Below are 26,782 nucleotides of genomic sequence, written 5' to 3'. Positions count from 1 at the left end.
GTTTCACAATATTTTATTTTATTAAAATAGAAATGGGCCGGGCGCGGTGGCTCACGCCTGTAATCCCAGCACTTTGGGAGGCCGAGGCGGGCGGATCACAAGGTCAGGAGATCGAGACCACGGTGAAACCCCGTCTCTACTAAAAATACAAAAAACTAGCCAGGCGCGGTGGCGGCGCCTGTAGTCCCAGCTACTCGGGAGGCTGAGGCAGGAGAATGGCGGGAACCCGGGAGGTGGAGCTTGCAGTGAGCTGAGATCGCGCCACTGCACTCCAGCCTGGGCAACACAGGGAGACTCCGTCTCAAAACAAAAACAAAACAAAACAAATCATCACACTACATACCTTGAATGTATGCAATTTTGGGGGGTCAATTATGCCCCAATAAAGCCTAAAAAAAAAAAAAGAAAAAGGAAGCTCATCAAGGTGACCTGTCTACAGAGGCAAGCGGAGGGACTGAGCTTCAGGAAGTCTAGTTTGCCTGCTGGGTAGGGACAGATGTTTAAGTTAAAAGTCTCTGTAAGAGGCAGATGTGGATCTCCTGGGGACAGTGTTTGACATTCCCTGCTAAGAAAGAGAAAAAAAAAAGGTGGTCTCGAGGTCAGGAAGGCTGGTCACTTCAAAGCTGTCTGGGATCCTTGGGGCAAGGCAAGGGGCTGGCACCTTCAGCTGGTTGATGAGCTGAGAGGCTAGTGGCCCCAGAAGCACCCCTGGACAGTAGCACCCTCTGGACCCTAGCACCCGTCTCCACCACCAGCGAGGAGGAAGGACAAGCCATGTCTGACCGCCCCTCCAAGCACTGGCTCAGACAGCAGTGGGTGATGGGGAAGAGGCTGCCTGCCTCCAGCCCCCCTCCCTGGGAGCCAGCAGCCCTGAGGAGCATGGGCAGGCGATACTGAGCTCCTCAACCCGACTCTCCTCCCTATCCCAAGAAGCCCTTTGAAAGGTTTTCCTGGCAGAGTTTAAAGCTTCAATTCATTCAACCACCTGGCATGAGGCCCAGGATGAGGGGATGCTGGGAAGGCCCTAGCCCCACACCCCTACTCTTACCTTAGCTGCCCCCACTTTCCTGGGACCCTGGCTAGCAGGCCTCCTACTGGGCTCTCTCTATCCAGTAGCACCCACCCCTGTTCCCCTTGGGAACCCAGGTATCCTGCCACTTTCTAGTGGAGCAGATGGCCACCCTGGAGGCTCAGGCTTGCTAAATCAGACATTTAAATCCCGTAATCCTTGGTGAGAGGCTGCCGAGGGGGGAGGTAGTCCAATCCTAGAAGCAGGGGAGGGAGAGAACCTTGTGCCAGCCGTGGCCGGAGGGGAGGAGGGACAGTTGGTTCCTGAGTTATGAATGGAGCCACCCCCCTCCCTTGTTGTCATGCAGCCCGCAGACTGACCCAGTCTCCAGCCTTTGTTCCCCTCCCGGAACCCGGGCCCTGGGCCCCCCAGCCCACACTCCTTGCAGACTCAGGTTGCTGCTTCCCAGCACCTCGTCACTCACCCCTGCACCTGCTGACCCTGGTAGCCTGCACTGGCATTCACTCCTCAGACACACAGGTGGCAGCAAAGTTTTATTGTAAAATAAGAGATCGGTATAAAAATTGGATATAAAAAGGGAGGAGGGGAAGGGTGGGGTGAAAATGCAGACGTGCTTGCAGAATGTAAAAGAGGTTGACCCTTCCAGCTGGACGTGGTGGCTCCCACTTGTAATCCCAGAACTCTGGGAGGCTGAGGCAGGTGGATCACCTGAGCCCAGGAGTTTGAGACCAGCCTGGGCAACATTGTGAGACCCCATCTCTACCAAACATGCAAAAATTGGCTGGCCATGGTGGCATGAACCTGTGGTCCCAGCTACTCCGGAGGCTGAGGCAGGACTGCTTGAGCCGGGGAGGCAAAGGCTGCAGTGAGCCAAGATCACGCCACTCCACTTCAGCCTGGGCAACAGAGTGAGACCCAGTCTCAAAGAAAAAAAAAAAAAAAAAAAAAAAAGAAAAGAAATTGACCCTGAGCATAAAACAAGTCTTGGTGGATCCAGATCATCATAGACAAGAGATGAAATCCTCCAGGGTGTGGGATGGGGTGAGATTTCCTTTTAGGTGCTAAGGTTCACCAACAGGTTCTCAGACAAGGGTTTGGCCGGGCCAACAGGGACTTGGCAACTCCCTCTACCTAACAGCTGCCCAGCTGTAGAAACTACCAACCCACCGACCAACAGGGAGAGGGAACGAGCACCCTCAAGGGGGTCAAGTTCTAGACCCCATGTAATAAAAGGTGGTTTCAAGGCCAGATGTACATTATTTCATTAACCCTCACAACACACTCTGTGAGGTAGGTGCAAATGCCAGCATTTCATAGATATGGGCCTTGAAGTTAGAGGAAATTCAACAGTGAGGGACAGCTTCCCTGGTTAGTACGGTGAAGTGGGGTGCCACCTAGAATGTGGCTGATTGTAAACTAACCCTTACCTGCAAGAACATTTCTTACATCTCCCAAACATCCCTCACAGTAAAAACCTTAAAATCTAAGCTGGTTATGTCCTACCCCCCATCCTCCTCCCCACAACAAAACACCAGTGCAGGCCAACTTGTTCAGTCGAGCCCCGGGACAAAGCAAACGGAACTCCTGGGTGCTCCTGATGCACACCTATTGCAAGCAAGGGTTTAAAGACCCAGAACTCAAAATGGCAGGGGAGGGATGGGGGTGGGAGGCTCAGTGGGGGAACAAGAAGCTGAGAATGTCAGTCTGAGTCAGGCCCCTCTGTCTTGAACATGAATTTTTTATGGCGGGAGGTAGATTGCCCCTTCTTGGACTTCAGGTGGCTGTAGGAGACAGAAGCAGGGAGGAGAGACGACATCACATGAGTGAGAGGGTCTGTGCCCCTTTTCCCTGACCAATGCGTTGAAGGGCCTAAGGCTGGGACAAGGGGAATTCAAATCAAGATGATGGCCACACCTCAGGCAAATGTTTACTGAGCACCTCAGAGTATTGGCGTGTATTAGACTCATCATCTTCCCTTACCCCATTTTATTTTATTTTTTTAGTTTTTTTGAGATGGAGTTTCACTCTTGTTGCCCAGGCTGGAGTGCAATGGCGGGGTCTCGGCTCACCGCAACCTCCGCCTCCCGGGTTCAAGTGATTCTCCTGCCTCAGCCTCCCGAGTAGCTGGGATTACAAGCATGCGCCACCACGCTCGACTAATTTTGTATTTTTAGTAGAGACGGGGTTTCTCCATGTTGGTCAGGCTGGGCTCAAACTCCAGACCTCAGGTGATCCACCCGCCTCGGCCTCCCAGAGAGCTGGGATTACAGGCGTGAGTCACTGCGCCTGGCCCCTTTACCCCATTTTATAGATAAGGAAACTGAGTCTGACGGGGGTCACCTAGGACCTGCCGGTGCATGGCAGGGCTGAGTATATGACCTGAAACTCTGGCTCTACTCAACATTACACAATTATGAGGCCCCTCCTTGAGACCCTCCAGCTCTGGGCTCGGAGATGCTGAGAATGGCAAAGAACTATCCACACATCCACACTTGTCCCTGGGTTTGGAGGTTCTGTGGATACACTGAAGCAAGAATGTGGTTATAGGATTCAACTGGAGGAAGACTAAAAAACTGTGCAGGGCTGGGACCCAGTGAGATGGGGTCAGCTGCCTTTGACCATGAAGGCAGGATGAGAATGGAATCCTATGGCTTCCAACATAGGGGGGCAGGGGAGTAGGGCCAGGAACGGGCTGAGGTCACTCACCTGGAGTGAGCCCTGCTCCCCGCTGGCTCTTTCCCAGCCTGGGCATCCTTGAGTTCCAAGGCCTCATTCAGCTCTCGGAACATCTCGAAGCGCTCACGCCCACGGATCTGCAGCCAGAGAGGAGGGGGAGAAATACATATACACACAGTACCTGAGCTAAAAGATGGTTCAACCTACAATTGTTTGACTTTATGATGGTACAAAAGCAACATGCATTTAGTAGAAACTGTACTTCAAGTATCTATACAGCTGACTTTTAAAAACTTTATTTATTGGCCGGGCGCGGTGGCTCATGCCTGTAATCCCAGCACTTTGGGAGGCCGAGGCAGGCGGATCATAAGGTCAGAAGATCGAGACCACGGTGAAACCTCGTCTCTACTAAAAATACAAAAAATTAGCCAGTCTCGGTAGTGGGCGCCTGTAGTCCCAGCTACTTAGGAGGCTGAGGCAGGATAATGGCGTGAACCCGGGAGGCGAAGCTCGCAGTGAGCCGAGATCGCGCCACTGTACTCCAGCCTGGGGGACACAGCGAGACTCCGTCTCAAAAAAAAAAAAACTTTATTTATTTATTTTTGAGATGGAGTCTTGCTCTGTCGCCCAGGCTGGAGTGCAATGACGCAATCTCAGCTCATTGCAATCTCCGCCTCCTGGGTTCAAGTGATTCTTGTACCTCAGCCTCCCGAGTAGCTGGGACTACAGGTGTGTGCCACCACACCCGGCTAATTTTTGTGTTTTTAGTAGACGGGGCTTCACCATGTTAGCCAGGCTGGTTTCCAACTCCTGATGTCAGGTGATCCACCCACCTCCGCCTCCCAGAGTGGTGGGATTACAGATGGGAGCCACCGTGCCCGGCCCTTTTTTTTTTTTTTTTTTAATTTTTTTTTTTTGAGACGGAGTCTCGCTCTGTCGCCCAGGCTGGAGTGCAGTGGCCGGATCTCAGCTCACTGCAAGCTCCGCCTCCCGGGTTCACGCCATTCTCCTGCCTCAGCCTCCCGAGTAGCTGGGACTACAGGCGCCCGCCACCTCGCCCGGCTATTTTTTTGTATTTTTTAGTAGAGACGGGGTTTCACCATGTTAGCCAGGATGGTCTTGATCTCCTGACCTCGTGATCCACCCGTCTCGGCCTCCCAAAGTGCTGGGATTACAGGCTTGAGCCACCGCGCCCGGCCACCCGGCCCTTTTTTAGATTTTAGACATGATGTCTTGCTATGTTGTTCAGGCTGGACTCAAACTCTTGGGCTCAAGTGATCCTCCTGCCTTAGCCTCTCAAGTAACTGGGACTAGAGGTGCAAGCAACTGTGCCTCGTTTCTTTTCTTTTTTTTTTTTTTGAGACAGAGTCTCACTCTATTGCCTAGGCTGGAGTGCAGTGGAGCCATCTCAGCTCACTGCTACTCCACCTCCTGGTTCAAGCGATTCTCCTGCCTCAGCCTCTCAAGTAGCTGAGATTACAGGCACCCGCCATCATGCCTGGTTAATTTTTGTATTTTAGTAGAGATGGGGTTTCACCATGTTGGCCAGACTGGTCTCGATCTCCTGATCTCGTGATCCACCCGCCTCGGCCTCCCAAAGTGCTAGGATTACAGGTGTGAGCCACCGTGCCTGGCCTTTTCTGAGTCTCGCTCTGTGCCCAGGCTGTGCCCGGCCCGACTGTGCCTCCTTTCATGCAACCATGCTGTTTCCCACTTTCAGTAACAATATTCAATAAATCACATGAGATATACAACACTACTATAAAATAGGCTTTGTCTTAGATGACTTTGCCCAACTGTAGGGTAACTTAAATGTTCTGAACATGTTTCAACTAAGCTAGGGCTGAGTGTGGTAGCTCGTGCCTGTAATCCCAGTACTTGGGGAGGCTGAGGTGGAAGGATTGATTGAGCCCAGGGGTTTGATACCAGCATGGGCAACATAGCAAGACCTTAACTTCACAGAAAATAAAAAATTAGCTGGGTGCCGTGGCATGTGCCTGTAGTCCTAGCTACTTGGGGGGCTGAAATCACTGAAGCCCGGGGAGGTCAAGGCTGCAGTGAGCTGAGATCGTGCCACTGCACTCTAGCCTGAATGAGAGAGACAGACTCTGTCTTAAAATAAATAAATAAATAAATAAATAATAAAAATTAGCTGGGCATGGTGGCTCACACCTGTAATCCCAGCACTTTGGGAGGCCAAGGCGGGCGGATCACATGGTCAGAAGTTTGAGACCAGCCTGGCCAACATAGTGAAACCCCATCTCTACTAAAAATACAAAAATTAGCCGGGTGTGGCAGCAGGCGCTTGTAGTCCCAGCTACTCAGTAGGCTGAGGCACGAGAATCGCTTGAACCCGGGAGGCAGAGGTTGCAGTGAGCTGAGATTGTGCCACTGCACTCCAGCCTGGGCAACAGAGTGAGACTCCGTCTCAAAAAAAATAATAATAATAATTAAAAAAAAAAAAAAAATTAGGCAGGCATGGTGGTGTGGGCCTATAGTTCCAGCGACTTGGGAGGCTGAGCTGGGAGGATGGATGGAGCCTGGGAGGTGGAGGCTACAGTGAGCTGTGACTGCACTACTGCACTCTATCCAGTCTGGGTGACTGAGCAAGACCTTGTCTCAAAAAAGTAGGCTAGAGACCAGCCTGGGCACTACAGTGAGACCCTATCTCTACAAAAAATTTAAAAAATTAGCTGGGTGTGGGGGTGTACGCCTGTGGTCCTAGCTACTGGGGAGGCAGAGGTGGCGGGATTGCTTGAGCCCAGGAGTTCGAGGGTATAATGAGCTATGATCACATCACTGTAATCCAGCCTGGGCAACAGAGCAAGATGCTGTCTCCATTAAAAATAAAGTAAAAGTAGACTAAAAAAAGCAGGCTGGGTACAGTGGCTCACGCCTGTAATCTCAGCACTTTGGGAGGCCGAGGCAGGTGGATCACAAGGTCAGGAGTTCGAGACCAGCCTGGCCAACATGGTGAAACCTCATCTCTACTAAAAAAAACCCAAAAAACAAAAAAAAACCCAAAAATCAGCTGGGCGTGGTAGCGGGTGCCTGTAATCCCAGCTACTCAGTAGGCTGAGGCAGGAGAATCGCTTGAACCTGGGAGGCAGAGGTTGCAGTGAGCCGAGATCCCGCCACTGCACTCCAGCCCAGGTGACAGAGTGAGACTTCGTCTCAAAAAAAAAAAAAAAAAGTAGGCTAGGCTAAGCTATGATGTTCCTTAGATTAGGTGTATTAAATCCATTTTCAACTTACAATATTTTCAACTTACGACGAATTTATCAGGAAGTAACACCATCGTAAGTCAAGTAGCATCTGTATCAGGCAAAGTCATAGAACCATTTTCATGCTCTCTTTAACAATTTTCTTTTTGAAAGGTGGTCTGGTCCTTTAAAATATATATTATGGTATAAGTTGGTGTTCTGATGTTAGTTAGGTACAACCAGGAGCCATTGTCTTTGAGGCATCACTGCCCCCTGATGGCAAATGCCCCAATTGCAGGTACAGCAGTCAAGAAGAAAATGGCATTTTGAGTGTTAGACTAGAAACTTTCCACTTGATAAGAGGTCCCAAGACTTTAGTACCTGAAGGGTGAAATATTCTCCATCCAGTGGTTTCTTCTTTGGCTGGGGAGAGGAGCTGGTGTTGTTGGGCAGTGCTAGGAAAGAGGCAAGGAAAGGTGATAAAAGTGAATCTGGGGCATAACTGCACCCTTGGTCTCCTCCACCACTTCTTGTCCTGCTTGCTTACCTCGCTTAGTGCTCCCAGGGGGCAGCTGGTGGCAAGGCTCCCCTTTCTTGCGGAAATTCTCTTCCTCTGTGCGCCGGTCTCTCCCAGGACAGGCACAAACTCGCACCTCAAAGCTGTTCCGTCCCAGTAGATTACCACTACTCAGGATAGGAAGAGAGAAGCAGGAGGCAGTAAGGAAATCACGTCCTACCTGTCCCATTTAAAAAAACAGGCTCCATCTACTCCCAACCACCCTTGTCCTTTCTGGAGCCTAAGCTCCAGCTCTAGGTAGGTAGACGAGAAGTCACAGGTAACGGGTCCCAAAGCCAGAGAAAAGAAAACCGAGTGGGAACAGTAAGGAGATTCCCCACTGGGGATGTGATGAGAGGCGGATGGGTAGTAGTATGGTAGAAATCAGTAAGAGGTGGGCCCAGGGGTCAGAGGCAAGCAGAGGCTGGGGCACAGCAGGCCAGTGTGCAGGGTGGCACATGGCTTCTGACCTGGAGTCTTCCAGTGTGATAATGGTAAGGATGGGCCTCCGGTTCATGCCGCCCATGCAGGAACTGTTACACATGTAGTTGTAGTGGATGGTGGTACAGTCAGAGCCAACCTAGGAGAGAACATAGGCCCAAGATGAGGCCAGTGGGCCCTGGGGAGACCTGTGGCAAGCAGGGGAGGCCTTTTTTTTTTTTTTGAGACAGGGTCTCGCTGCGTCGCCCAGGCTGGAGTGTAGTGGCACGATCTCAGCTCACTGCAAGCTCCGCCTCCCGGGTTCACGCCATTCTCCTGCCTCAGCCTCCCAAGTAGCTGGGACTACAGGCACCCGCCACCACGCCCGGCTAGTTTTTTGTATTTTTTAGTAGAGACGGGGTTTCACCGTGTTAGCCAGGATGGTCTTGATCTCCTGACCTCGTGATCCGCCCGCCTCGGCCTCCCAGAGTGCTGGGATTACAGGCACGAGCCACCGCGCCCGGCCGAGCAGGGGAGGCCCTTAGCCTCTGTAAGCTTCAGTCTTTTCAACTGTGCAATGGGTGAACCCATTTACTCTGCACATCTCATGGGGTTATGGGGAGGTCAAATAAGCAGGAGAAAGCCCCCCTGCTGCTCACCCGGAGGGCCACTGACAACCGCCCTTACCCCCTCCTCCCGGAGACCCCAGTTGCAAACCAGACCTCAGGCGGCTCATAGGGCACCACCACACTATGTCGAAAAGTGTTTCTGTCATCCGAATACTCCACACGCAAATTTCCTTCCACTCGGATAAGGTGCTGAGGAGGGGCCAGTCCTAAGAGAAATCAGTGAGGAATCAGAGGTCTGGGGACCCTGGGCAACCAGCCCTGTCGTCTCTCCAGTCCCAGCTGCTCACCGTCGCTGTCTGAGCAGCGCTCATGGTGGGGGCAGCGCCTCACGACCTCCGTCATGTGCTGTGACTGCTTGTAGATGGCCATGGCGCGGACGCGGCTGCCGGGTGGGGGTGTGGAATCAACCCATAGCTGCACGGGGCAGGTCTTGGCCAGCTGGCAAAACATCTTGTTGAGGTCAGGGGAGTACTGTAGGAAGAGGAAGGACACAGAGTTGAAAGTCAGGGCACAAGTGAACAAATAAAGCAACCGGAAGAGGGCAGCAAAGAAACAAATATGCGTAAGCACCTCCTGCAACCCACTAGGCAGCTAGAGAGAGTTGGCGTCTACACCTCAGGAGCTTTTCTGTTTTTCTTTTGAGATAGGATCTTGCTCTGTCACCCAGGCTAGAGCACAGTGGCATGATCATGGCTCACTGCAGCCTCCATCTCCTAGGCTCAAGTGATCTTCCCACCTCAGCCTCCTGAGTGGCTGGGACTATAGGTATGCACCACCATGCCTGGCTAATTTTTTGTATTTTTTTGTAGAGACGAGGTTTCACCATGTTACCCAGGCTGGTCTTGAACTCCTGGGCTCAGGTGATCTGCCCGCCTTGGCCTCTTTGAGAGTGCTGGGATTGCAGGCATGAGCCACCATGCCTGGTCAGGAGGTTATTTTCAAAAGCCAAGGAATAAGCGTGGGTGAAGAAAAAGAAAAGTTCTGCATCCCCAGGAGAGCGGCTGAGGGTGTGATGGGATGGATAAAAGCCCAAATTCAAGGGGGAATATTCAACTTTGGGACAGGGGTCAGAGATCACAGGTTAAGTGGGTAAACTATAAAAAACACTGACAGGAAGCCAAAGGGTGAAGAGGAATCCCAAAGTTCCGAACAGAAGAAATGCAGGGGTATAGGGCCAGGCACTGAAGTCTCATGGAAGCCAGCCCCCAAGGCCACTGACCGTGCAAGTCACAGACTTGGCTGTTCCAGAATGCAGGAAGCCCAGACGGAAACCGTAGCTGCCATGGTAGGTTTTCTGGGAAGGGACAGAGGATGACAGGGGCCAGGAGGGGGCTGGTGCAGGGGCCGCCGGTGTAGGAGCTGCTGGTGTGGGGGCCATGGGGGGAGCAGCCTCTGACATTCTCGGAGCTTCATCTGGACCTGGGTCTTCAGTTAACCATTGTGCAAGATCGTCTGGAGACAGCATCAAATCATCCACTGCTTGGGACGGCAAGGGGGACTGTAGATGGGTGAAAGGAGTAGTCAGAGGACCAGGTCCCCAGCCCCCTGGCCCGCCAGGTCCCCAGCCCAACCCTTGTCCTTACCAGAACGTTGTTTTCAGGAAGTCTGAAAGACAAGAGCAAAAAGTCAGTCCCACGGATTTTTTGCTTCCCACAGGCCTCTGCTAGGGGGCTGGGGTTGGGGTGGGGACAGTGGGTCTGCCCCTCCCATGGATCTACTCACAGTTTCCATAGGTCTGAAAATGTTTCCTGACTCAGAGGGGGCTCGATGCTAGGATCTGACTGCGGCTCCTCCATGGCAGTGACCCGTAAGGCAGTCTGGCTGCTGCAAGGGGAAAAGTGGGGATCCAGCATGAGACACTTCCAACCCTGGGTCACCTGGGCCTGCGGAGAAGGAATCCCTTCCCTCAACACCATGCCAGAGTCTGAGGCAGCATAGCTTCCCGTGGAGTAGGAAAAGAATGGCTGCTTCACATCCTCTCTTCCAGTCTTTCACCACAACCCAAGCGCTCCTGCCCCACCCCTACCAGCCGTGCACTTCTTTGAGGAAAAGATAATCATGAGAGGGACTTCCAACCTTCCCACCACGAAATCCCCAAGACTACCTAAATGTGCACCCTATTCCCAACTCCCTTCCTGTATTTATTATTTATTTATTTTTTTGAGATGGAGTCTCGCTCTGTCACCTAGGCTGGAGTGCAATGGCATGATCTCAGCTCCCTGCAACCTCTACCCTCCAGGTTCAAGCCATTCTCCTGCCTCAGTCTCCCGAGTAGCTGGGATTACAGTCAAGTGCCACCACACCCAGCTAACTTTTGTATTTTCTAGTAGAGACAGGGTTTCGCCATGTTGGCCAGGCTGGTCTCGAACTCCTGACCTCAGGTGATCCGCCCGCCTTGGCCTCCTAAAGTGCCAGGATTACAGGCGTGAGCCACCGCACCCTGCTCCCACTTCCTGTTAACAAGGATGCAGTCATTCTCAGCCTGCAATCTCTGTGTGGGAAAAGACACCCCCTCGGCTCCCACCCTTCCCCACCTGATACCTGGCTCCGCTTCTTTGATTCCTTTCACTGCAAAGCTTCTGGAAGAACAACTGTCTCACCATTCACCTGGCCATTCTCTTGGGACACTCCTCAGCCCTGCGTTTACAAACCCCTCCCGAATGCCCCTTCTCAGCTTCTTTAATCTCATCTCTTACCAACCACTCCCTCTTCCCCAAAAGCTCTAGCTACACCGGCTGCCCTTCTCTGCTAATCAACTGGTGGTCCTGGCCAGCCGGAACACAGGGGTAGGCTCCTTCCCATGCAGACTTCAAGTCATCCTACTTTAATTCACATCACCTTATTTGCATTCTCATAGCACTTACATTGTCTAATACTTTTCCTTATTTATTTCATCTGTTTCCTCTAATAGCATATACACTTCCTAAGGGCAGGGCAGTGATCTATCTCGTTGTCTTGCTGACCAAAGTATTAGATCACAATGCCTTGCACCTGCTTGGGCTCAATAAATGTGAGTAACACACGAGCCTGCTATATGAGAGGTCAAGGGAGCAAGAAGGAGCAAGGGGCAGCCCCTGTGTGGACCAGCATCTTGCACGAAGTTATGCAACTATCATCTCACCTTCTCCCTGACAAGCTTTCAAAGGCTTTGCCATGTTCTTTCTCTCTGTTTTTTTTTTTTTTTTTAATGAGACAGAGTTTCGCTCTTTTCACCCAGGCTGCAGTGGTGCAATCTAGGCTCACTGCAACCTCTGCCTTCTGGTTTCAAGCGATTCTCCTGCCTCAGCCTACCGAGTAGCTGGGATTACAGGCGCCTGCCACCACGCCTGGCTAAATTTTTTGTATTTTTATTAGAGATAGGGTTTCACCACATTGGCCCGGCTGGTGTCAAACTCCTGACCTTGTGATCCACCTGCCTCGGCCTTCCAAAGCGTTAGGATTATAGGTGTGAGCCACCGTGCCCGGCCCGCCATGTTCTTTCTTTCTTTCTTTTTTTTTTTTTTTGAGGCAGGGTCTTGCTTTGTTGCCCAGGCTACGATGCAGTAGTGCAATCATGGCTTACTACAGCCTCAGACTCCTGGGCTCAGTGATTCTCCTGCCTCAGCCTCCCAAGTAGCTGGGACCACAGAGGACTGCCTGGCTAATTTTTAGTTTTTTTTCTTTCTTTTTCTTTTTTGGAGATGGAGTCTCGCTCTGTCGCCCAGGCTGGAGTGTAGTGGTGCGATCTCGACTCACTGCAACCTCCACCTCCCAGGTTCAATAGATCCTCTTGCCTCAGCTTCCTGAGTAGCTGAGATTACAGGCGCCCACCACTGCGCCCGACTAATTTTTTGTATTTTTAGCAGAGATGGGGTTTTGCCATGTTGGCCAGGCTGGTTTCGAACTCCTGACCTCAGGTGATCCTCCCGCCTCCGCCTCCCAAAGTGCTGGGATTACAGGCGTGAGCCACCGCGCCCAGCCAATTTTTGAGTTTTTTTGTAGAGGCAGGGTTTCACTATGTTGCCCAGGCAGGATGCTCTCTTTCTTTTTTTTTTAGTTGATTTTTTTTTTTTTCCAGGGATGCTCTCTTTATGTCAAATTTGTCATCAGATTTGCTAAGAAACATGCCCACTGAAAGTGTTCATTACACTTTTCTGTTTATTTATTTATTTATTTATTTATTTTTTGAGACAGAGTTTCGCTCTTGTTGCCCAGGCTGGAGTGCACTGGCATGATCTCGGCTAACTGCAACCTCCGCCTCCCGGGTTCAAGTGATTCTCCTGCCTCAGCCTCCCTAGTAGCTGGGATTACAGGCATGTGCCACCACGCCCAGCTAATTTTGTTTTTAGTAGACAGGGGGTTTCTCCATATTGGTCAGGTTGGTCTCGAACTCCCGACCTCAGGTGATCTGCCCGCCTTGGCCTCCCAAAGTGCTGGGATTATAGGCATGAGCCACCGCGCCCAGCCCACTTTTCTGTTTTTTGCAGTGACAAAACATCCCCCTACCAAACAGCTCCTTTAATGCCAGGCTCTTATTTTATTTTTGAGGCAGAGTCTCAGCTCTTGTTGCCCAGGCTGGAGTGCAGTGGCGCGACCTCTTCTCACTGCAACCTCTGCCTCCCGGATTCAAATGATTTTCCTGAGTAGCTGGGATTACAGGCCACCACACCTGGCTAATTTTGTATTTTTAGTAGAGACAGGGTTTCACCATGTTAGTCAGGCTGGTCTTGAACTCCTGACCTCAGGTGATCTGCCCGCCTCAGCCTCGTAAAGTGCTGGGATTACAAGCATGAACCACCAAGCGTGGCCTAGTACCCTGTGTATTATGGGAAATGTAAAGAGCTGAGGAAAGTGCTGGACACACAGTAAGAGCTCAATAAAGGTTAGCTGTTTCTGCAGTTGTTCTATATTATTATTCTAGAGAGAACTGTGTGATTGTTAGTGTGGATCTGTGGTACTGCCCCCACCCCCACTCCATTAATGCAAGTCCACCTCCTTCAGGGTATTCAGTCAACAGGTCAGGAGGTGCTGTCCTGAAATAGGGGGCCCAAAGTCTCAATCCCACTTGGAGGGACACATTTCCACACACAGGAGGTCTCTCTGTCTTCACCTCTCAAGTCTTCAGTAGCAACTAAAATCTCAGTGTTTTTCAAAGCAGGGCCTTTCCGGGGGTACCAGCATCAGAGGGCCAGGATACAAATGTGCCAAGCTGAATTAGGCCTTCCAAATGGCCAGGGAGCCAAAAGAAATGCAGGTACCCTTGGCTGGGTGGGAAGGCAATGAGCTCAACTGAGACTCCAAACAGGGGCAGGCCTGACCAGAATCATAACAGTGGCTGCTGGTATCAGCCCTGAAGGCCTATATGCCCGGTGATTCCCTAAACAACATAGTACGACAAGTACTTACATACACACTTGTATGTACATTAGCATTTTCATTGTATGGGGGTAATGTAAGTAATCTAGAGATAGTTCAAACTATATGGGAGGATATGTGTAGGTTAAATGCAAATACTATACCATCTTATATATGGGACTTAGACATCTGTGGGTTTGGTGTGTGAGGCGTCCCAGAACCAAGCCCCTACAGATAGAGGGATAACTATATTGCCCTGTAACCTGCAACCTTGCTATATTTATTAGTTTTGGTAGCTTTTTATGGATTTCCCATTAGGGCTTTTTCTTTTAAGATGGAATTTCACTCTTTTTTTTTTTTTTGAGACAGAATCTCACTCTGTTGCCTGGCCTGGAGTGCAATGACATGATCTCGGCTCACTGCAACCTCCACTTCCCAGGTTCAAGCAATTCTCCTGCCTCAGCCTTCTGAGTACCTGGGATTAGAGGTGCCTGTCACCATGCCTGGCTAATGTTTTGTATTTTTATTAGAGATGGGGTTTCACCATGTTGGCCAGGCTGGTCCAGATGAGCCACCTGCCTCAGCCTCTTAAAGTGCTAGGATTACAGGCATGAGCCACCACGCCCGGCCCCATTAGGACATGTATGTATAGAATCATACTGGCTGTGAATATAAGTTTTATTTCTTCCTTTCTAATCGTTATTTCTTTTTTCTTTCCTTTTTTTTTTTTTGAGACGGAGTCTTGCTCTGTCATCCAGGCTGGAGTGCAGTGGCCGGATCTCAGCTCACTGCAAGCTCCGCCTCCCGGGTTTACGCCATTCTCCTGCCTCAGCCTCCCGAGTAGCTGGGACTACAGGAGCCCGCCACCTCGCCCGGCTAGTTTTTTGTATTTTTAGTAGAGACGGGGTTTCACTGTGTTAGCCAGGATGGTCTCGATCTCCTGACCTCGTGATCCACCCGTCTCGGCCTCCCAAAGTGCTGGGATTACAGGCTTGAGCCACCGCGCCCGGCCTCCCTTTTTTCTTTTTTCTTTGAGATGGAGTTTTGCTCTTGTCCCAGGCTGGAGTGCAATGGGATGATCTCGGCTCACTGCAACCTCTGCCTCTTGGGTTCAAGTTATTCTCCTGCCTCAGCCTCCCAAGTAGCTGGGACTACAGGCGCCCGCCACCACGCCCGGCTAATTTTTTTTGTATTTTCAGTAGAGACGGGGTTTCAGCATGTTAGCCAGGATGGTCTCGATCTCCTGACCTTGTGATCTGCCCGCCTCGGCCTCCCAAAGTGTTGGGATTACAGGCGTGAGCCACTGCGCCCGGCAGCATTGAGTTTTCTACCATTATGTATGCTGCTAGTGGAACTCTGATTGTGGATGCCCTGTTATCAAACCAGGTAAGTTTCCTTTCCCTAGTTTGCTAGGAGGTTGGTTTGTTTGTAATTATGCATATGTGTTGAATATCCTTAACTGCTTTTGCTGCATCTGTTGAAATGATCATAGGGTTATGTTTCAATTTGCTAATGTGGTGAATTACACAGACTGATTTTTTTTCCCCAGTAAAGACCAGCCTGGCTATGTTGCTCAGGCTGGTCTTGAAATCCTGGACTCTTTTTGAATGTTAAATCAACTACAATCCTGAGATAAACCTTGTTTGGTTAGAATGTATTTATGCTTTTACTTTTTCTTTTTTTGAGATGGAGTCTCACTTTGTTGCCCAGGCTGGAGTACAATGGTGTGATCCCAGCTGACTGCAACCTCCGCCTCCTGGGTTCAAGTGATTCTCCTGCCTCAGATTCCCAAGCAGCTGGGATTACAGGTGCCCACCACCATGCCCAGCTAATTTTTTTTTTTTGAGACAAAGTCTTGCTCTGTCACCCAGGCTGGAGTGCAGTGGCATGAACTTGGCTCCCTGCAACCTCCGCCTCCCGGGTTCAAGCAATTCTGCCTCAGCCTCCTGAGTAGCTGGGATTACAGGCAGGTGCCACCACACCGGCTAATTTTTGTATTTTTAGTAGACACGGGGTTTCACCATGTTTGTCAGGCTTGTCTCGAACTCCTGACCTCGTGATCTGCCCACCTCAGCCTCCCAAAGTGCTGGGATTACAGGCGTGAGCCACCGTGCCCAGCCTAATTTTTGTATTTTTATTAAAAACGGCGTTTCACCATGTTGGTCAGGCTAGTCTCAAACTCCTGACCTCAAGTGATCTGCCTGCCTCGGCCTCCCAAAGTACTGGGATTACAGGCGTGAGTCACTGCGCCTGGCCTATTTATCCTTTTTTCTATATTACCAGGTTTGGTTTGCTAGAATTTGTTAGTTTTTGCATGTATATGCTAACAGGAATATTGGTCTAAATTTTCTTTTCTTGCAATGTCCTCGTTTGGTTTTGGTACCAGGATTATGTTGGCTTCAAAAACAAGTTGGGAAATGTTCCTCTATTTTCTTTTTCTTTTTTTTCTGAGACAGAGTCCCACTCTGTTGCCCAGGCTGGAGTACAGTGGCGCAATCTCGGCTCACTGCAACCTCTGCTTCCCAGATTCAAGTGATTCTTGTGCCTCAGCCTCCTGAGTAACTCGGATTACAGGTACGTGCCACCACGCCTAGCTAATTTTTGTATTTTTATTTTTTATTTTGAGACGGAGTCTTGCTCAGTCGCCCAGGCTGGAGTGCAGTGGCCAGATCTCAGCTCACTGCAAGCTCCGCCTCCTGGGTTTACGCCATTCTCCTGCCTCAGCCTCCCGAGTAGCTGGGACTACAGGTGCCGGCCACCTCGCCCGGCTAGTTTTTTGTATTTTTTAGTAGAGACAGGGTTTCATCGTGTTAGCCAGGATGGTCTCGATCTCCCGACCTCGTGATCCGCCCGTCTCGGCCTCCCAAAGTGCTGGGATTACAGGCTTGAGCCACCGCACCCGGCCTAATTTTTGTATTTTTAGTAGAGATGGGGTTTCGACATGTTGGCCAGGCTGGTCTTGAACTCCCGACCTCAAGTGATTCCTGTCTCGGCGTACCAAAGTGCTGGGATTATAGGTATGAGTCACTGCGCCCAGTCTGTTCCTCTATTTTCTGAGGAGTTTGTGTAAGATGGGTACTGTTTCTTCCTCAAACGTTTAAAGAGAGCAAAGAACAGAGGAGATAAATAGAAAATAGCACTAAGAAGTCAGGCATGGTGGCTCACACCTGTAATCCCAGCACTTTGGGAGGCCGAGATGGGATGAAAGCTTGAGGCCAGCCATTTGAGACCAGCCTGGGCAACATAGTGAGATCCTGTCAATACAAAAAAATAAAACAGTTAGCTGGGTATGCTGGAGTAGTCCCAGCTACTTGTGAGGCTGAGGCTAGAGGACTGCTTGAGCCCAGGGGTTCAAGGCTGCAGTGAGCCTTGATTGTGCCATTGTACTCTAGCTTGGGCAACAGTGTGAGTCCCTGTCTCAAAAATTAAAAAAGAAAAAAAGAAAATAGCACTAAAATGGTAGCCCCATACTCCAACTGTACAATAATTAAAGTTAAAAGCATTCAGTAGAGAAAGGAAGCCTATTTCAACAAGTGGAGACAGAATACCTGGATTTCCATACAGGAAACATACCAGAGACTGACTTCTACACCTCACACCATAAACAATTCATTTTAAGAATTAATTAATGGCTCAAGGACGTTAGTGTAAAACTTACAACCATAAAGGTCCTAAAAGAAAATATAGTATCTTCATGATTCTGGGGTAAAAAAAAAAAAATGTCCTAAACAGGACAAGGCAAATACTGAACCTAAAAAAGACAAATCCACTCCTCTTAAGATACTGTAAACTCTGTAAAGCAAACAAATAGGCAAGCAACAGATCAGAAGAAAACATTCAGGACACATGTATCTGATAAAGGACTTGTATCCAAAATGTATAAAGCAGTCCCACAACTGAAGCATAAAAACAAACAAAAGACCAAAATAACAGGCAAGACTTGAAGAGCTACTTTACAAACAAAATACGAATGGCCAATAGGCACATGAAAAAATGCTGAACATCCTTAGTCAACAGAGAACTGTAAATTACAACCACAAGGATATACCACATTAGAAAGACTGACAATACCCAATGTCCGGAAGGCTGTGGCACAACCATAATAACTCCCATACCTTGCTAGTTGGAGTGTAAAATGGTACAACCGCTCTGGAAAACTCAGAGCTTCTGATAAAGTTCAAAATACATCTACTTTTTATTTCCAAACTCGCAATTCCCCTCCTAAGTACTTCTCCAAGAAACACAAAAACATATGATCACAAAAACAATTGTACAAGAATGTTTATAGCAGCTTTATTTCATAACCCCAAATGGAAACAACTCAAAAGGCCATCAAAAGAACGGATATACAATCGATGGGCTATACTAAATGAAAAGGAGCAAAATACTGATATATACAACTACATGAACGAATGTCAGACAGCACATTGAAGGACAGAAGCCGACAAAAAGGAGCACATAATGTATGATTTTTTTTTTTTTTGAGACAGAGTTTCGTTCTTGTCGCCCAGGCTGGAGTGCAGTGGCACGATCTTGGCTTACTGCAACTTCTGCCTCCCGGGTTCAAGCGATTCTCCTGCCTCAGCCTCCCGAATAGCTGGGATTACAGGCGCCCACCACGCCCAGTTAATTTTTGTATTTTTTAGTAGAGACGGGGCTTCACCATGTTGGCCAGGCTGGTCTGGAACTCCTATCCTCAAGTAATCCGCCTGCCTCAGCCTCCCAAAGTGCAGGCGTGAGCCACCGCGCCCAGCCTGATTCCATTTTATATGAAGTTCTCCAACAGGCAAAATGGTTATAGAGATCAAAATAAAGGTGGGGTCGGGAATCGACTGGGAAGAGGGGCGATGAAACGCTTCTGGGACGATGAAATGGGTCTCTGACTTGGTAGGCATCACGCAGTGGTTAGGGCCAAAACTCATCTTCCTGTACACTTGGTCTGTGCACTGCGCTGTGTGTAAATGCCACCTCGATTTAGGAAAAAGATGACGTATGTACGGCACAAAGTGCCCGGTACGCGGCAGGTGCATGGGGAGAAACTGCGGAATGAAACAACAGCGAGCTAAGAGATGGGTAACCGGCAGAAATGAATTCGAGTTCCGCCTCCTACCGGGAAGAACCGGCTCGGGCCGGAGGGCTGCACGGAGGACCACACGGACGCCTGCGGGCCCGCCCCTTCCGCTTCACGACGTTCGGCCTGCGTCTGGAACTGGAATGGCCTAGCCCAAAGCCAGATAACAGGTAGATTGTTTTTCCGACAGATTATCAAACGATCCATTATTGCACTCTTTCAAAATTTGATTATCAGACGTACCCATTCTTTTTTTTTTTCCTCCGGAAAGATGAGATGTACTCATTCTTGAAAATACCCCCCGGGCTTGCCTTCTGCACACTTCTTTCCCTCCCTGTCTCACGCCATGGTAGCGTCCGCCTAGGTTGCAGGCGACCCGCGGGGTGGGGCACACCATTCAAAGAAGGGGAGGGATTGAGGTTTGCATCAAAACAAATACCCCTGCCTTTGCAAAGGCCATAACCAAGTAATCCAGAAAAAAAAAGTGCGGGCGGAGAATAGCAGCCTCCCTCTGCAAGTAAAAGGAACCGGCCTAAAGGACATTTTTTCTCTCTCTCCTCCCCTCTCATCGGGTGAATAGTGAGCTGCTCCGGCAAAAAGAAACCGGAAATGCTGCTGCCAGAAGCAGAAATGTAAATGTGGAGCCAAACAATAACAGGGCTGCCGGCCCTCTCAGATTGAGATGATCCTCCTCGGCCTGGCGGGCAAACCCCTCGTTTAGCATTTCTCACTTCCACGACTGACAGCCTTCAATTGGATTTTCTCCATCTAGCGGAGCCAAGGGCTGGCTGGAAAGATCGCTGCAGGAAGGACAAAGGTCCGGAAGTTGTGGGACCTTAGCAGCTTGGGCTCCCCGGATCACCTCCAAATGATCATTTCGGAATGGAGCCCGAGGTTTCACTAGAATGCCATGGGCTCTAAAATATACAGCCATGAGTTCTCAATGTTTCGAGATCCAAAAGTCTCAGATCTCAATGCTTTGTGCATCTTCTATTTCAGGGATTCCCTACGCCTAGCACCGGGTAGATGTGCAAAGGAGTACCCTTTAGGCCGGCTCAAGGTTCCCCAAAGCTCCACTTCTCTGCCTAGGCGTTCAACTTTGAGTTCGGATGGTCCTAACATCCCCACCATCTACACCCAGGTCTCCCAACAATGCAACTCCTATGTTGATCCCTCTAGCCAAGCTTCCATCCCACTCACCCCCAAACTCGCTAAGTCCCCACTGCCCCACCCCCCAGCCCCAGCGATTCTCCCGAGCTGAAAATACACGGAGCCGATAGCCCGTGACTCAGAGAGGACTCATCAAGTTCAGTCAGGAGCTTACCCAATCCTCAGGGAAGCGTGTCACCGTCTTGGAAAGCACGCTCCCAGCCCGGACGCCAAGTGTTCCCGGAGCCCCGCAGCTACCTGCTGCCTGGATGGTGGCTCTAGACTTTTGAGAAGCTCAAAACTTTTAGCGCCAGTCGAGCACATGGGAGGGGAAAACCCCAATCCCATCAACCCCTGCGAGGCTCCTGGCACAAAGCTGGACAGTCGCCATGACAAGTAAGGGCAAGTAATCCGCCCGCTGGAGGAAGCAAAGGAAATGGAATTGGGGAGGAGGGTGCAGAGAGAGTCAGGATTCTCGCCGAACTGGTGCCGTAGATACTAACATTTTGGGGTGGAAAATTCTACAAGCCAGAGCTGTGAGGGCAGAATTGGTGGAAACCATTTTGGAGGAATCCTGCGCTGTGTCAAATATGAAGGGTGGAAGGAAGAAAGCTTTTGCGTTTGCTCTCAGCTGGATCCTTTCTTCTCAACAGCTAAAATGTCATTTTTTAGGAAGGCTTTCCTTAATATCTCACGCTAACGTTTTCTCCCACATACTTTGTATCACACCATCTTGTTTAATCTTCACAATACTTATCACTCTGAAAATATTTGTTAATTGCTTTCAGTACATGGAAACGTAAGCTTTATGAGGATATAGAATTTTTCTACTATCTTATTTATTGTTGTATTCCTCAGTGCCTATATCAGTCCTGGGTAGCAAGTAAGAGCTCGATAATAAATACTTTTTGAATGAAGGAAGAGAGAAAGGTCTGGAGCCTGGAGAACGAGATGAAAAGAGGTGCAAGACCTGCAGCGCCCTCTGCAGGCGGCGGGGGATGGTGCAGGTGCTTTAAGAATTACCGCGGGACTCGGTAGGGGGAGCGCAGGCGCTTCTCCCCAAGATAGAAGAGTTTAGACTACAACTCCCAGCAGCCACGAGAAGCCCTAGGGCTTGATGGGAACGGGAAACCTTATAACCTTTCACGTCCCGGCTCCGCGGGTTCCGTGGGTCGCCCGCGAAATCTGATCCGGGATGCAGCGGCCCAATCGGAAGGTGGGCCCAAATCCCGCGACAGCAAGAGGCTCGTAGCGACCTGCGGTGCTAAGGAACGCAGTGCTTTCAAAATTGGCGTCCGCTGTTCGCCTCTCCTCCCGGGAGTCTTCTACCTCCTCCCAGAAGAGGAAGGAAGCACAGGTGGGTTTCATTAGCTCTGCATCGGATCCCTGAGAACTTCGAAGCCATCCTGGCTGAGGCTAATGTCCGCTGTGTTTCCTCTGCAGTATGAAGACTTTGGAGACTCAACCGTTAGCTCCGGACTGCTGTCCCTCAGACCAGGATCCAGCTCCGGCCCATCCTTCTCCCCACGCTTCCCCGATGGATAAAAATGCGGACCCTGAACTGATGCCACCGCCTCTCGAAAGGGAGGATCCGCCCCGGTTGTCCCCAGATCCTGTGGCTGGCTCAGCTGTGTCCCAGGAGCTAGGGGAGGGGGACCCAGTTTCTCTCACCACTCCCCTGGAAACAGAGTTTGGTGCTCCTAGTGAGTTGAGTCCTCAAATCGAGGAGCAAGAACTTTCTGAAAATACGAGACTTCCTGCAGAAGAAGCAAACGGGAGCCTTTCTGAAGAAGAAGCGAACAGGCCAGAGTTGGGGTCTGAAGAAGCCATGGAAGATGCCTCTGGGGAACCCGCTGCAGAGGACGAGGGAGACACGTAAGTGGTGATGGCAGTGGAGTGTGGAGTCTGGGGAGATGAAGTGTGAGGTCGACCTGTCCTCTGGTCCTCAGAACCACTTCTCTAGGCCCCTGCCTCCGTTGCTTGGCGACCCAGGTTTGTTGTCCCCCATCTTCCTTTCAGTGCTTGGAACTACAGCTTCTCCCAGCTGCCTCGATTTCTCAGTGGTTCCTGGTCAGAGTTTAGCACCCAACCTGAGAACTTCTTGAAAGGCTGTAAGTGGTAAGGATAACAACGGGGCAGGGAGCTGACCACCCCCAAGATTTTCACCGTAGAACAGTCCGGTTATCTAGGAGAGGGATGCCCCAGAGCTGGGAGAAGGAGCACGTAGCCCTTTTAGACTGAACTTACATTTTATCTAGCAGTGTGTGTCTTCTCCTTCCCTCAAGGATTCAGGGGGGCTTACCTACCCCAGAGGTAGGCTCAGCCCTAGACCTACACTTGAAAAGCATAGGTCTGGCCAGCTTTGTAACTCTTTCCTGTTTCTAGGGCTCCTGACGGTTCCTGCATCTTGACCAATAGTGCTGATAACATCTTGCGAATTTATAACCTGCCCCCAGAGCTGTACCACGAGGGGGAGCAGGTGGAATATGCAGAAATGGTAAGGACTGGGGCTAACTCGGCCTCTTCCTCAGTGCTGCACATTTAAGTCCTTCATGGAGATGGAGAAAGTGTAGTCCAAGTGCTTCCTGTTCACAAACGGGACTGTTTTTCAAGATGTTTCCACGTGTAGCGTTTTCTGCCCTGAATTCTGAAGTTATTTAGAGAGACGTTTCCCCTTTCTTTAATTAGGAATCTGTGTTTTTCGCTAAAAAGTAGTGAATTTCTTGTGGCAGTATATATGTATTTATATTTATTATTATTATTATTATTATTTTTTTTTTTTTTGAGACGGAGTCTCGCTCTGTCACCCAGGCTGGAGTGCGGTGGCCGGATCTCAGCTCACTGCAAGCTCCGCCTCCCGGGTTCACGCCATTCTCCTGCCTCAGCCTCCCGAGTAGCTGGGACTACAGGCGCCCACCACCTCGCCCGGCTAGTTTTTTGTATTTTTTAGTAGAGACGGGGTTTCACCATGTTAGCCAGGATGGTCTCGATCTCCTGACCTCGTGATCCGCCCGTCTCGGCCTCCCAAAGTGCTGGGATTACAGGCGTGAGCCACCGCGCCCGGCCTATATTTATTATTTTTTTGAGACAGGGTCTTGCTCTGAAACCCAGGCTGGAGTGCCGTAGTGCGATCTCAGCTCACTGCAACCTCTGCCTTCTGGGTTCAAGCGATTCTCCTGCCTCAGTCCCCGGAGTAGCTGGTACTTCAGGTGCATGCCATCACACTCGACTCATTTTTGTATTTTTCGTAGAGATGGGGTTTCGCCATGTTGGGCAGGCTGATATCAAATTCCTGACCTCAGATGATCCGCCCACCTTGGCCTCCCAAAGTGTGGGGATTACAGGAGTGAGTCACCGTGCCCGGCCTATAGATATTTATTGATTGACTACTGATACATGTTAGTCACCGTGCTGGGATAAAGTGGTGGACAAGACAGATGAAAGGCTGGTTTGCTTTCTCTGTGGGAGATAGACAACAAATACGTAAACCAGCAGGCATCAGGACCAAGATGATAATAAATGCTCTGAAGGAAATACACAGAATGAAGAGAGACTAACTAGAGGAAAGCACATTGCATAAAATGGTCAGGAAGGAGCTCTCTGACAAGGAGGCATTTGAACTAAGACCTGAAGGAGGATAAGGGGTCAGTCAAGTGAACACTTCCGGAAAGAGCTTTCCAGAAACTGGCAATGATAGTATAAACACCCAGAACTGGGAAATAGCTTTGTGTGTTAAAAGACCAGAAAGGCCTGGCACGGTGGCTCACACCTGTAATCCCAGCTACTTGGGAGGCCGAGGTGGGCAGATCACTTGAGGCCAGAAGTTCGAGACTAGCCTGGCCAATATGGTGAAACCCCATCTCTACTAAAAATACAAAAATTAGCTGCATGTAGTGGCACATGCCTGTAATCCCAGCTACTCGTGTGGCTGAGGCAGGAGAATCTCTTAAACTCGGGAGAGGTGGAGGCTGCAGTCAGACAAGACTGTACCACTGCACTTCAGCCTGGGCGACAGAGTGAGACTCCATCTCCAAAAACAACAAAACAGACCAGGCTCGGTGGGTCACACCTGTAATCCCGGCACTTTGGGAAGCTGAGGCAGGCAGATCACCTGAGGTCAGGAGTTCGAGACCAGGCTGGCCAACATGGCAAAAACCCGTCTCTACAAAAATACAAAAATTTGCTGGATGTGATGATGGGTGCCTGTAATCCCAGCTACTTGAGAGACTGAGGCAGGAGAATCACTTGAACCCAAGAGGTGGAGGTTGCAGTGAGCCGAGATCACGCCATTGCACTCCATCTCAAAACAAACAAACAAACAAACACAAAATAAAAAACCCAGAATGCTAGTATAGCCAGACTGAGGCAAGTGAGGGAGATAGCGGGGCGAGGACAGAGAAGAGCAGCCACGTTGTGTTGGGTCTTATGGGTAAGGCATTTGGAGTTTATTTGGGAAGTCATGAGAGGGGGTTTTTTTTTTTTTTTTTTTGAGATGAGTCTTCCTCTTGTTGCACAGGCTGGAGTGCAGTGGCGCGATCTTGGCTCACTGCATCCTCTGCCTCCTGGGTTCAAGTGATTCTCCTGTCTCAGCCTCCTGAGTAGCAGAGATTATAGGCATGTGCCACCATGCCTGGCTAATTTTTTTTTTTTTTTTTTTTGAGATGGCGTCTCACTCTGTTGCCTAGGCTGGAGTGCAGTGGTGCGATCTCAGCTTACCACAACCTCTGCCTCCCAGGTTCAAACAATTCTCCTGCCTCAGCCTCCCAAGTAGCTGGGATTACAGGCGTGTGCCACCACGCCTGGCTAATTTTTTTGTATTTTTTTAGTAGAGATGGGATTTCACTGTATTGGCCAGGCTGGTCTGAGCTCCTGACCTTGTGATCTGCCCACCTCGGCCTCCCAAAGTGCTGGGATTATAGGCATGAGCCACCACGCCTGGCCGAGAGTTTTAAAACAGAAGAGTGAATGGTTTATGGGTGGGCAAGAGTGAAATCCGGGGCCAGGCATGGTGACTCATGCCTGTAATCCCAACATTTTGGGAGGCTGAGGCGGGTGGATCACCTGAGGTCAGGAGTTCAAGACCAGCCTGGCCAACATGATGAAACCCCATCTCTACTAAAAATACAGAAAAATCAGCCGGGCGTGGTGGCAGGCGCCTGTAATCCCAGCTACTCTGGAGGCTGAGGCAGGAGAATTACTTGGACCAAGGAGACGGAGGTTGCGGTGAGCCGGGATCGTGCCACTGCACTCCAGCCTGGGTAACAAGAGTGAAACTCCATCTCAAAAAAAAAAAAAAAAAAAGAAAGAAAGAATGCTGATGGAGGAGGAGAAGGCCCCAGCAGAGCCTTGAGTGCCTGAATGCTCCAGCGCAGGGAGGTGGAGACTGATTCATGCTGCTGAGAGATAGAGTGAGGCGAATTTAGAGAATGACCCAAGAGACATTAGTGACCTTGACAAGAGCACTTTCAGGGAAGTGATGGAGGCAGAATCTGATCAGGATGGGTGGAAGAAAAGTATAGCCAATCTTTTTTTTTCTTTTGAGATGGAGTCTTGTGCTGTTGCCTGGGTGGGAGTACAATGGCATGATCTCAGCTCACTGAACCTCTGCCTCCCGGGTTCAAGTGATTCTCCTGCCTCAGCCTCCTGAGTAGCTGGGGTTACAAGTGCACACCACTACGCCCAGGTAATGTTTTGTATTTTTAGTAGAGATGGGGTTTCACTCTTGGCCAGGCTTGTCTCAAACTCCTGACCTTGTGATCCACCTGCCTCGGCCTCCCAAAGTGCTGGAAGTACAGGTGTGAGCCACCGTGCCCGGCCTAGACAATTCTTTGGGAAAGTTTTGCTGTGAAAGGGAGCCAAGAAATGGATCGGTGATCGGAAGGGAAGCGATGCCAAAGAAGGGTTTATGGGGTGCTTCTCTGACATCAGGAATAATCCTGTGGAGAGGGAGGGATTGATGCTATAGGATAGAGGGGGGATAACAAAACCCCTGAGTGGCTGGACGAAGACAGGAGCTAGAGCACGTTAAAGGACTTGACTTTGATAGGCACAGAATCCTTCCTTGCAATAGAAGGAAAGGTGGAGGAGCATTCAGAAGCTGCTGTTTGGCAGTTGGAAGATCTGAGTGGTTTTTGTTCTGAGACAGGGTCTCTCTCCATTTCCCAGACAGGAATGCAGTGGTGTGATCACAACTCACTTCAGCCTCAACTTCCTGGGCTTAAGCAATCCTCCTGCCTCAGCCTCCTGAGTAGCTGGGATCACAGGTGTGTGCCACCATACCCAGCTAGGTTTTAAATTTTATTTTTAGAGACGGAGTCTTGCTATGTTGCCCAGACTAGTCTCAAACTCCGGGCCTCAAACAATCCTCCCACCTCATCCTCCCAACGTGCTAAGGATACAGGCATGAGTGTGCCTGGCCCAGATTTGAGTGTTTCTGTCTCTTGGCTTCTGAATTCTCGGTGAAGCATAAAGAGAGATTTTCAGCCAAAGGAAGAGGGTCTGTGCAGAGAGAGAAAATATGAAATGATCTGTCCTAGAGAATAGAAAATCAGGGCCGGGCACAGTGGCTCATGCCTGTAGTCCCAGCACTTTGAAAGGCTAAAGCAGGCTGGGCGCGGTGGCTCAAGCCTGTAATCCCAGCACTTTGGGAGGCCGAGATGGGCGGATCACGAGGTCAGGAGATCGAGACCATCCTGGCTAACACGGTGAAACCCC

General features: G+C 50.2%; 2 protein-coding genes across 3 annotated transcripts in view; one reads left to right on the top strand and one right to left on the bottom strand.

Moving 5' to 3' along the window:
- Window positions 1-26,782, top strand: part of WRAP53 (WD repeat containing antisense to TP53) — a 121,282-nt gene that overhangs the window by 80,343 nt on the left and 14,157 nt on the right. The window contains exons 2-5 of the mRNA XM_050765334.1: window positions 21,302-21,425; window positions 21,512-21,943; window positions 22,088-22,186; window positions 22,454-22,565. Of these exons, the coding sequence (XP_050621291.1) occupies window positions 21,513-21,943; window positions 22,088-22,186; window positions 22,454-22,565 (642 nt within the window). The 5' untranslated portion in view covers window positions 21,302-21,425; window position 21,512. The remainder of the gene's footprint in view (window positions 1-21,301; window positions 21,426-21,511; window positions 21,944-22,087; window positions 22,187-22,453; window positions 22,566-26,782) is intronic.
- Window positions 1,551-20,396, bottom strand: TP53 (tumor protein p53). 2 transcript variants are annotated; one of them, XM_050765347.1, is made up of 12 exons: window positions 20,244-20,396; window positions 18,959-19,067; window positions 10,237-10,338; window positions 10,098-10,119; window positions 9,734-10,012; window positions 8,802-8,985; window positions 8,608-8,720; window positions 7,936-8,045; window positions 7,457-7,593; window positions 7,291-7,364; window positions 3,737-3,843; window positions 1,551-2,811 (listed from the first exon to the last, which is right to left on the bottom strand). In XM_050765347.1, the coding sequence occupies exons 3-12, from the start codon at window positions 10,308-10,310 to the stop codon at window positions 2,730-2,732; spliced, it is 1,182 nt and encodes a 393-aa protein (XP_050621304.1). In that variant the 5' UTR covers window positions 10,311-10,338; window positions 18,959-19,067; window positions 20,244-20,396; the 3' UTR covers window positions 1,551-2,729. The 2 variants fall into 2 exon arrangements, with proteins under 2 accessions (XP_050621304.1, XP_050621303.1); XM_050765346.1 differs by lacking the exon at window positions 20,244-20,396 and adding an exon at window positions 19,163-20,127.

This window comes from Macaca thibetana, chromosome 16, assembly GCF_024542745.1.
Source record: "Macaca thibetana thibetana isolate TM-01 chromosome 16, ASM2454274v1, whole genome shotgun sequence".
Classification (NCBI taxonomy): Eukaryota; Metazoa; Chordata; class Mammalia; order Primates; family Cercopithecidae; genus Macaca; species Macaca thibetana.
Note: the sequence above shows the minus strand (reverse complement) of the source record. Positions and strands in the feature narration are given on the sequence as shown.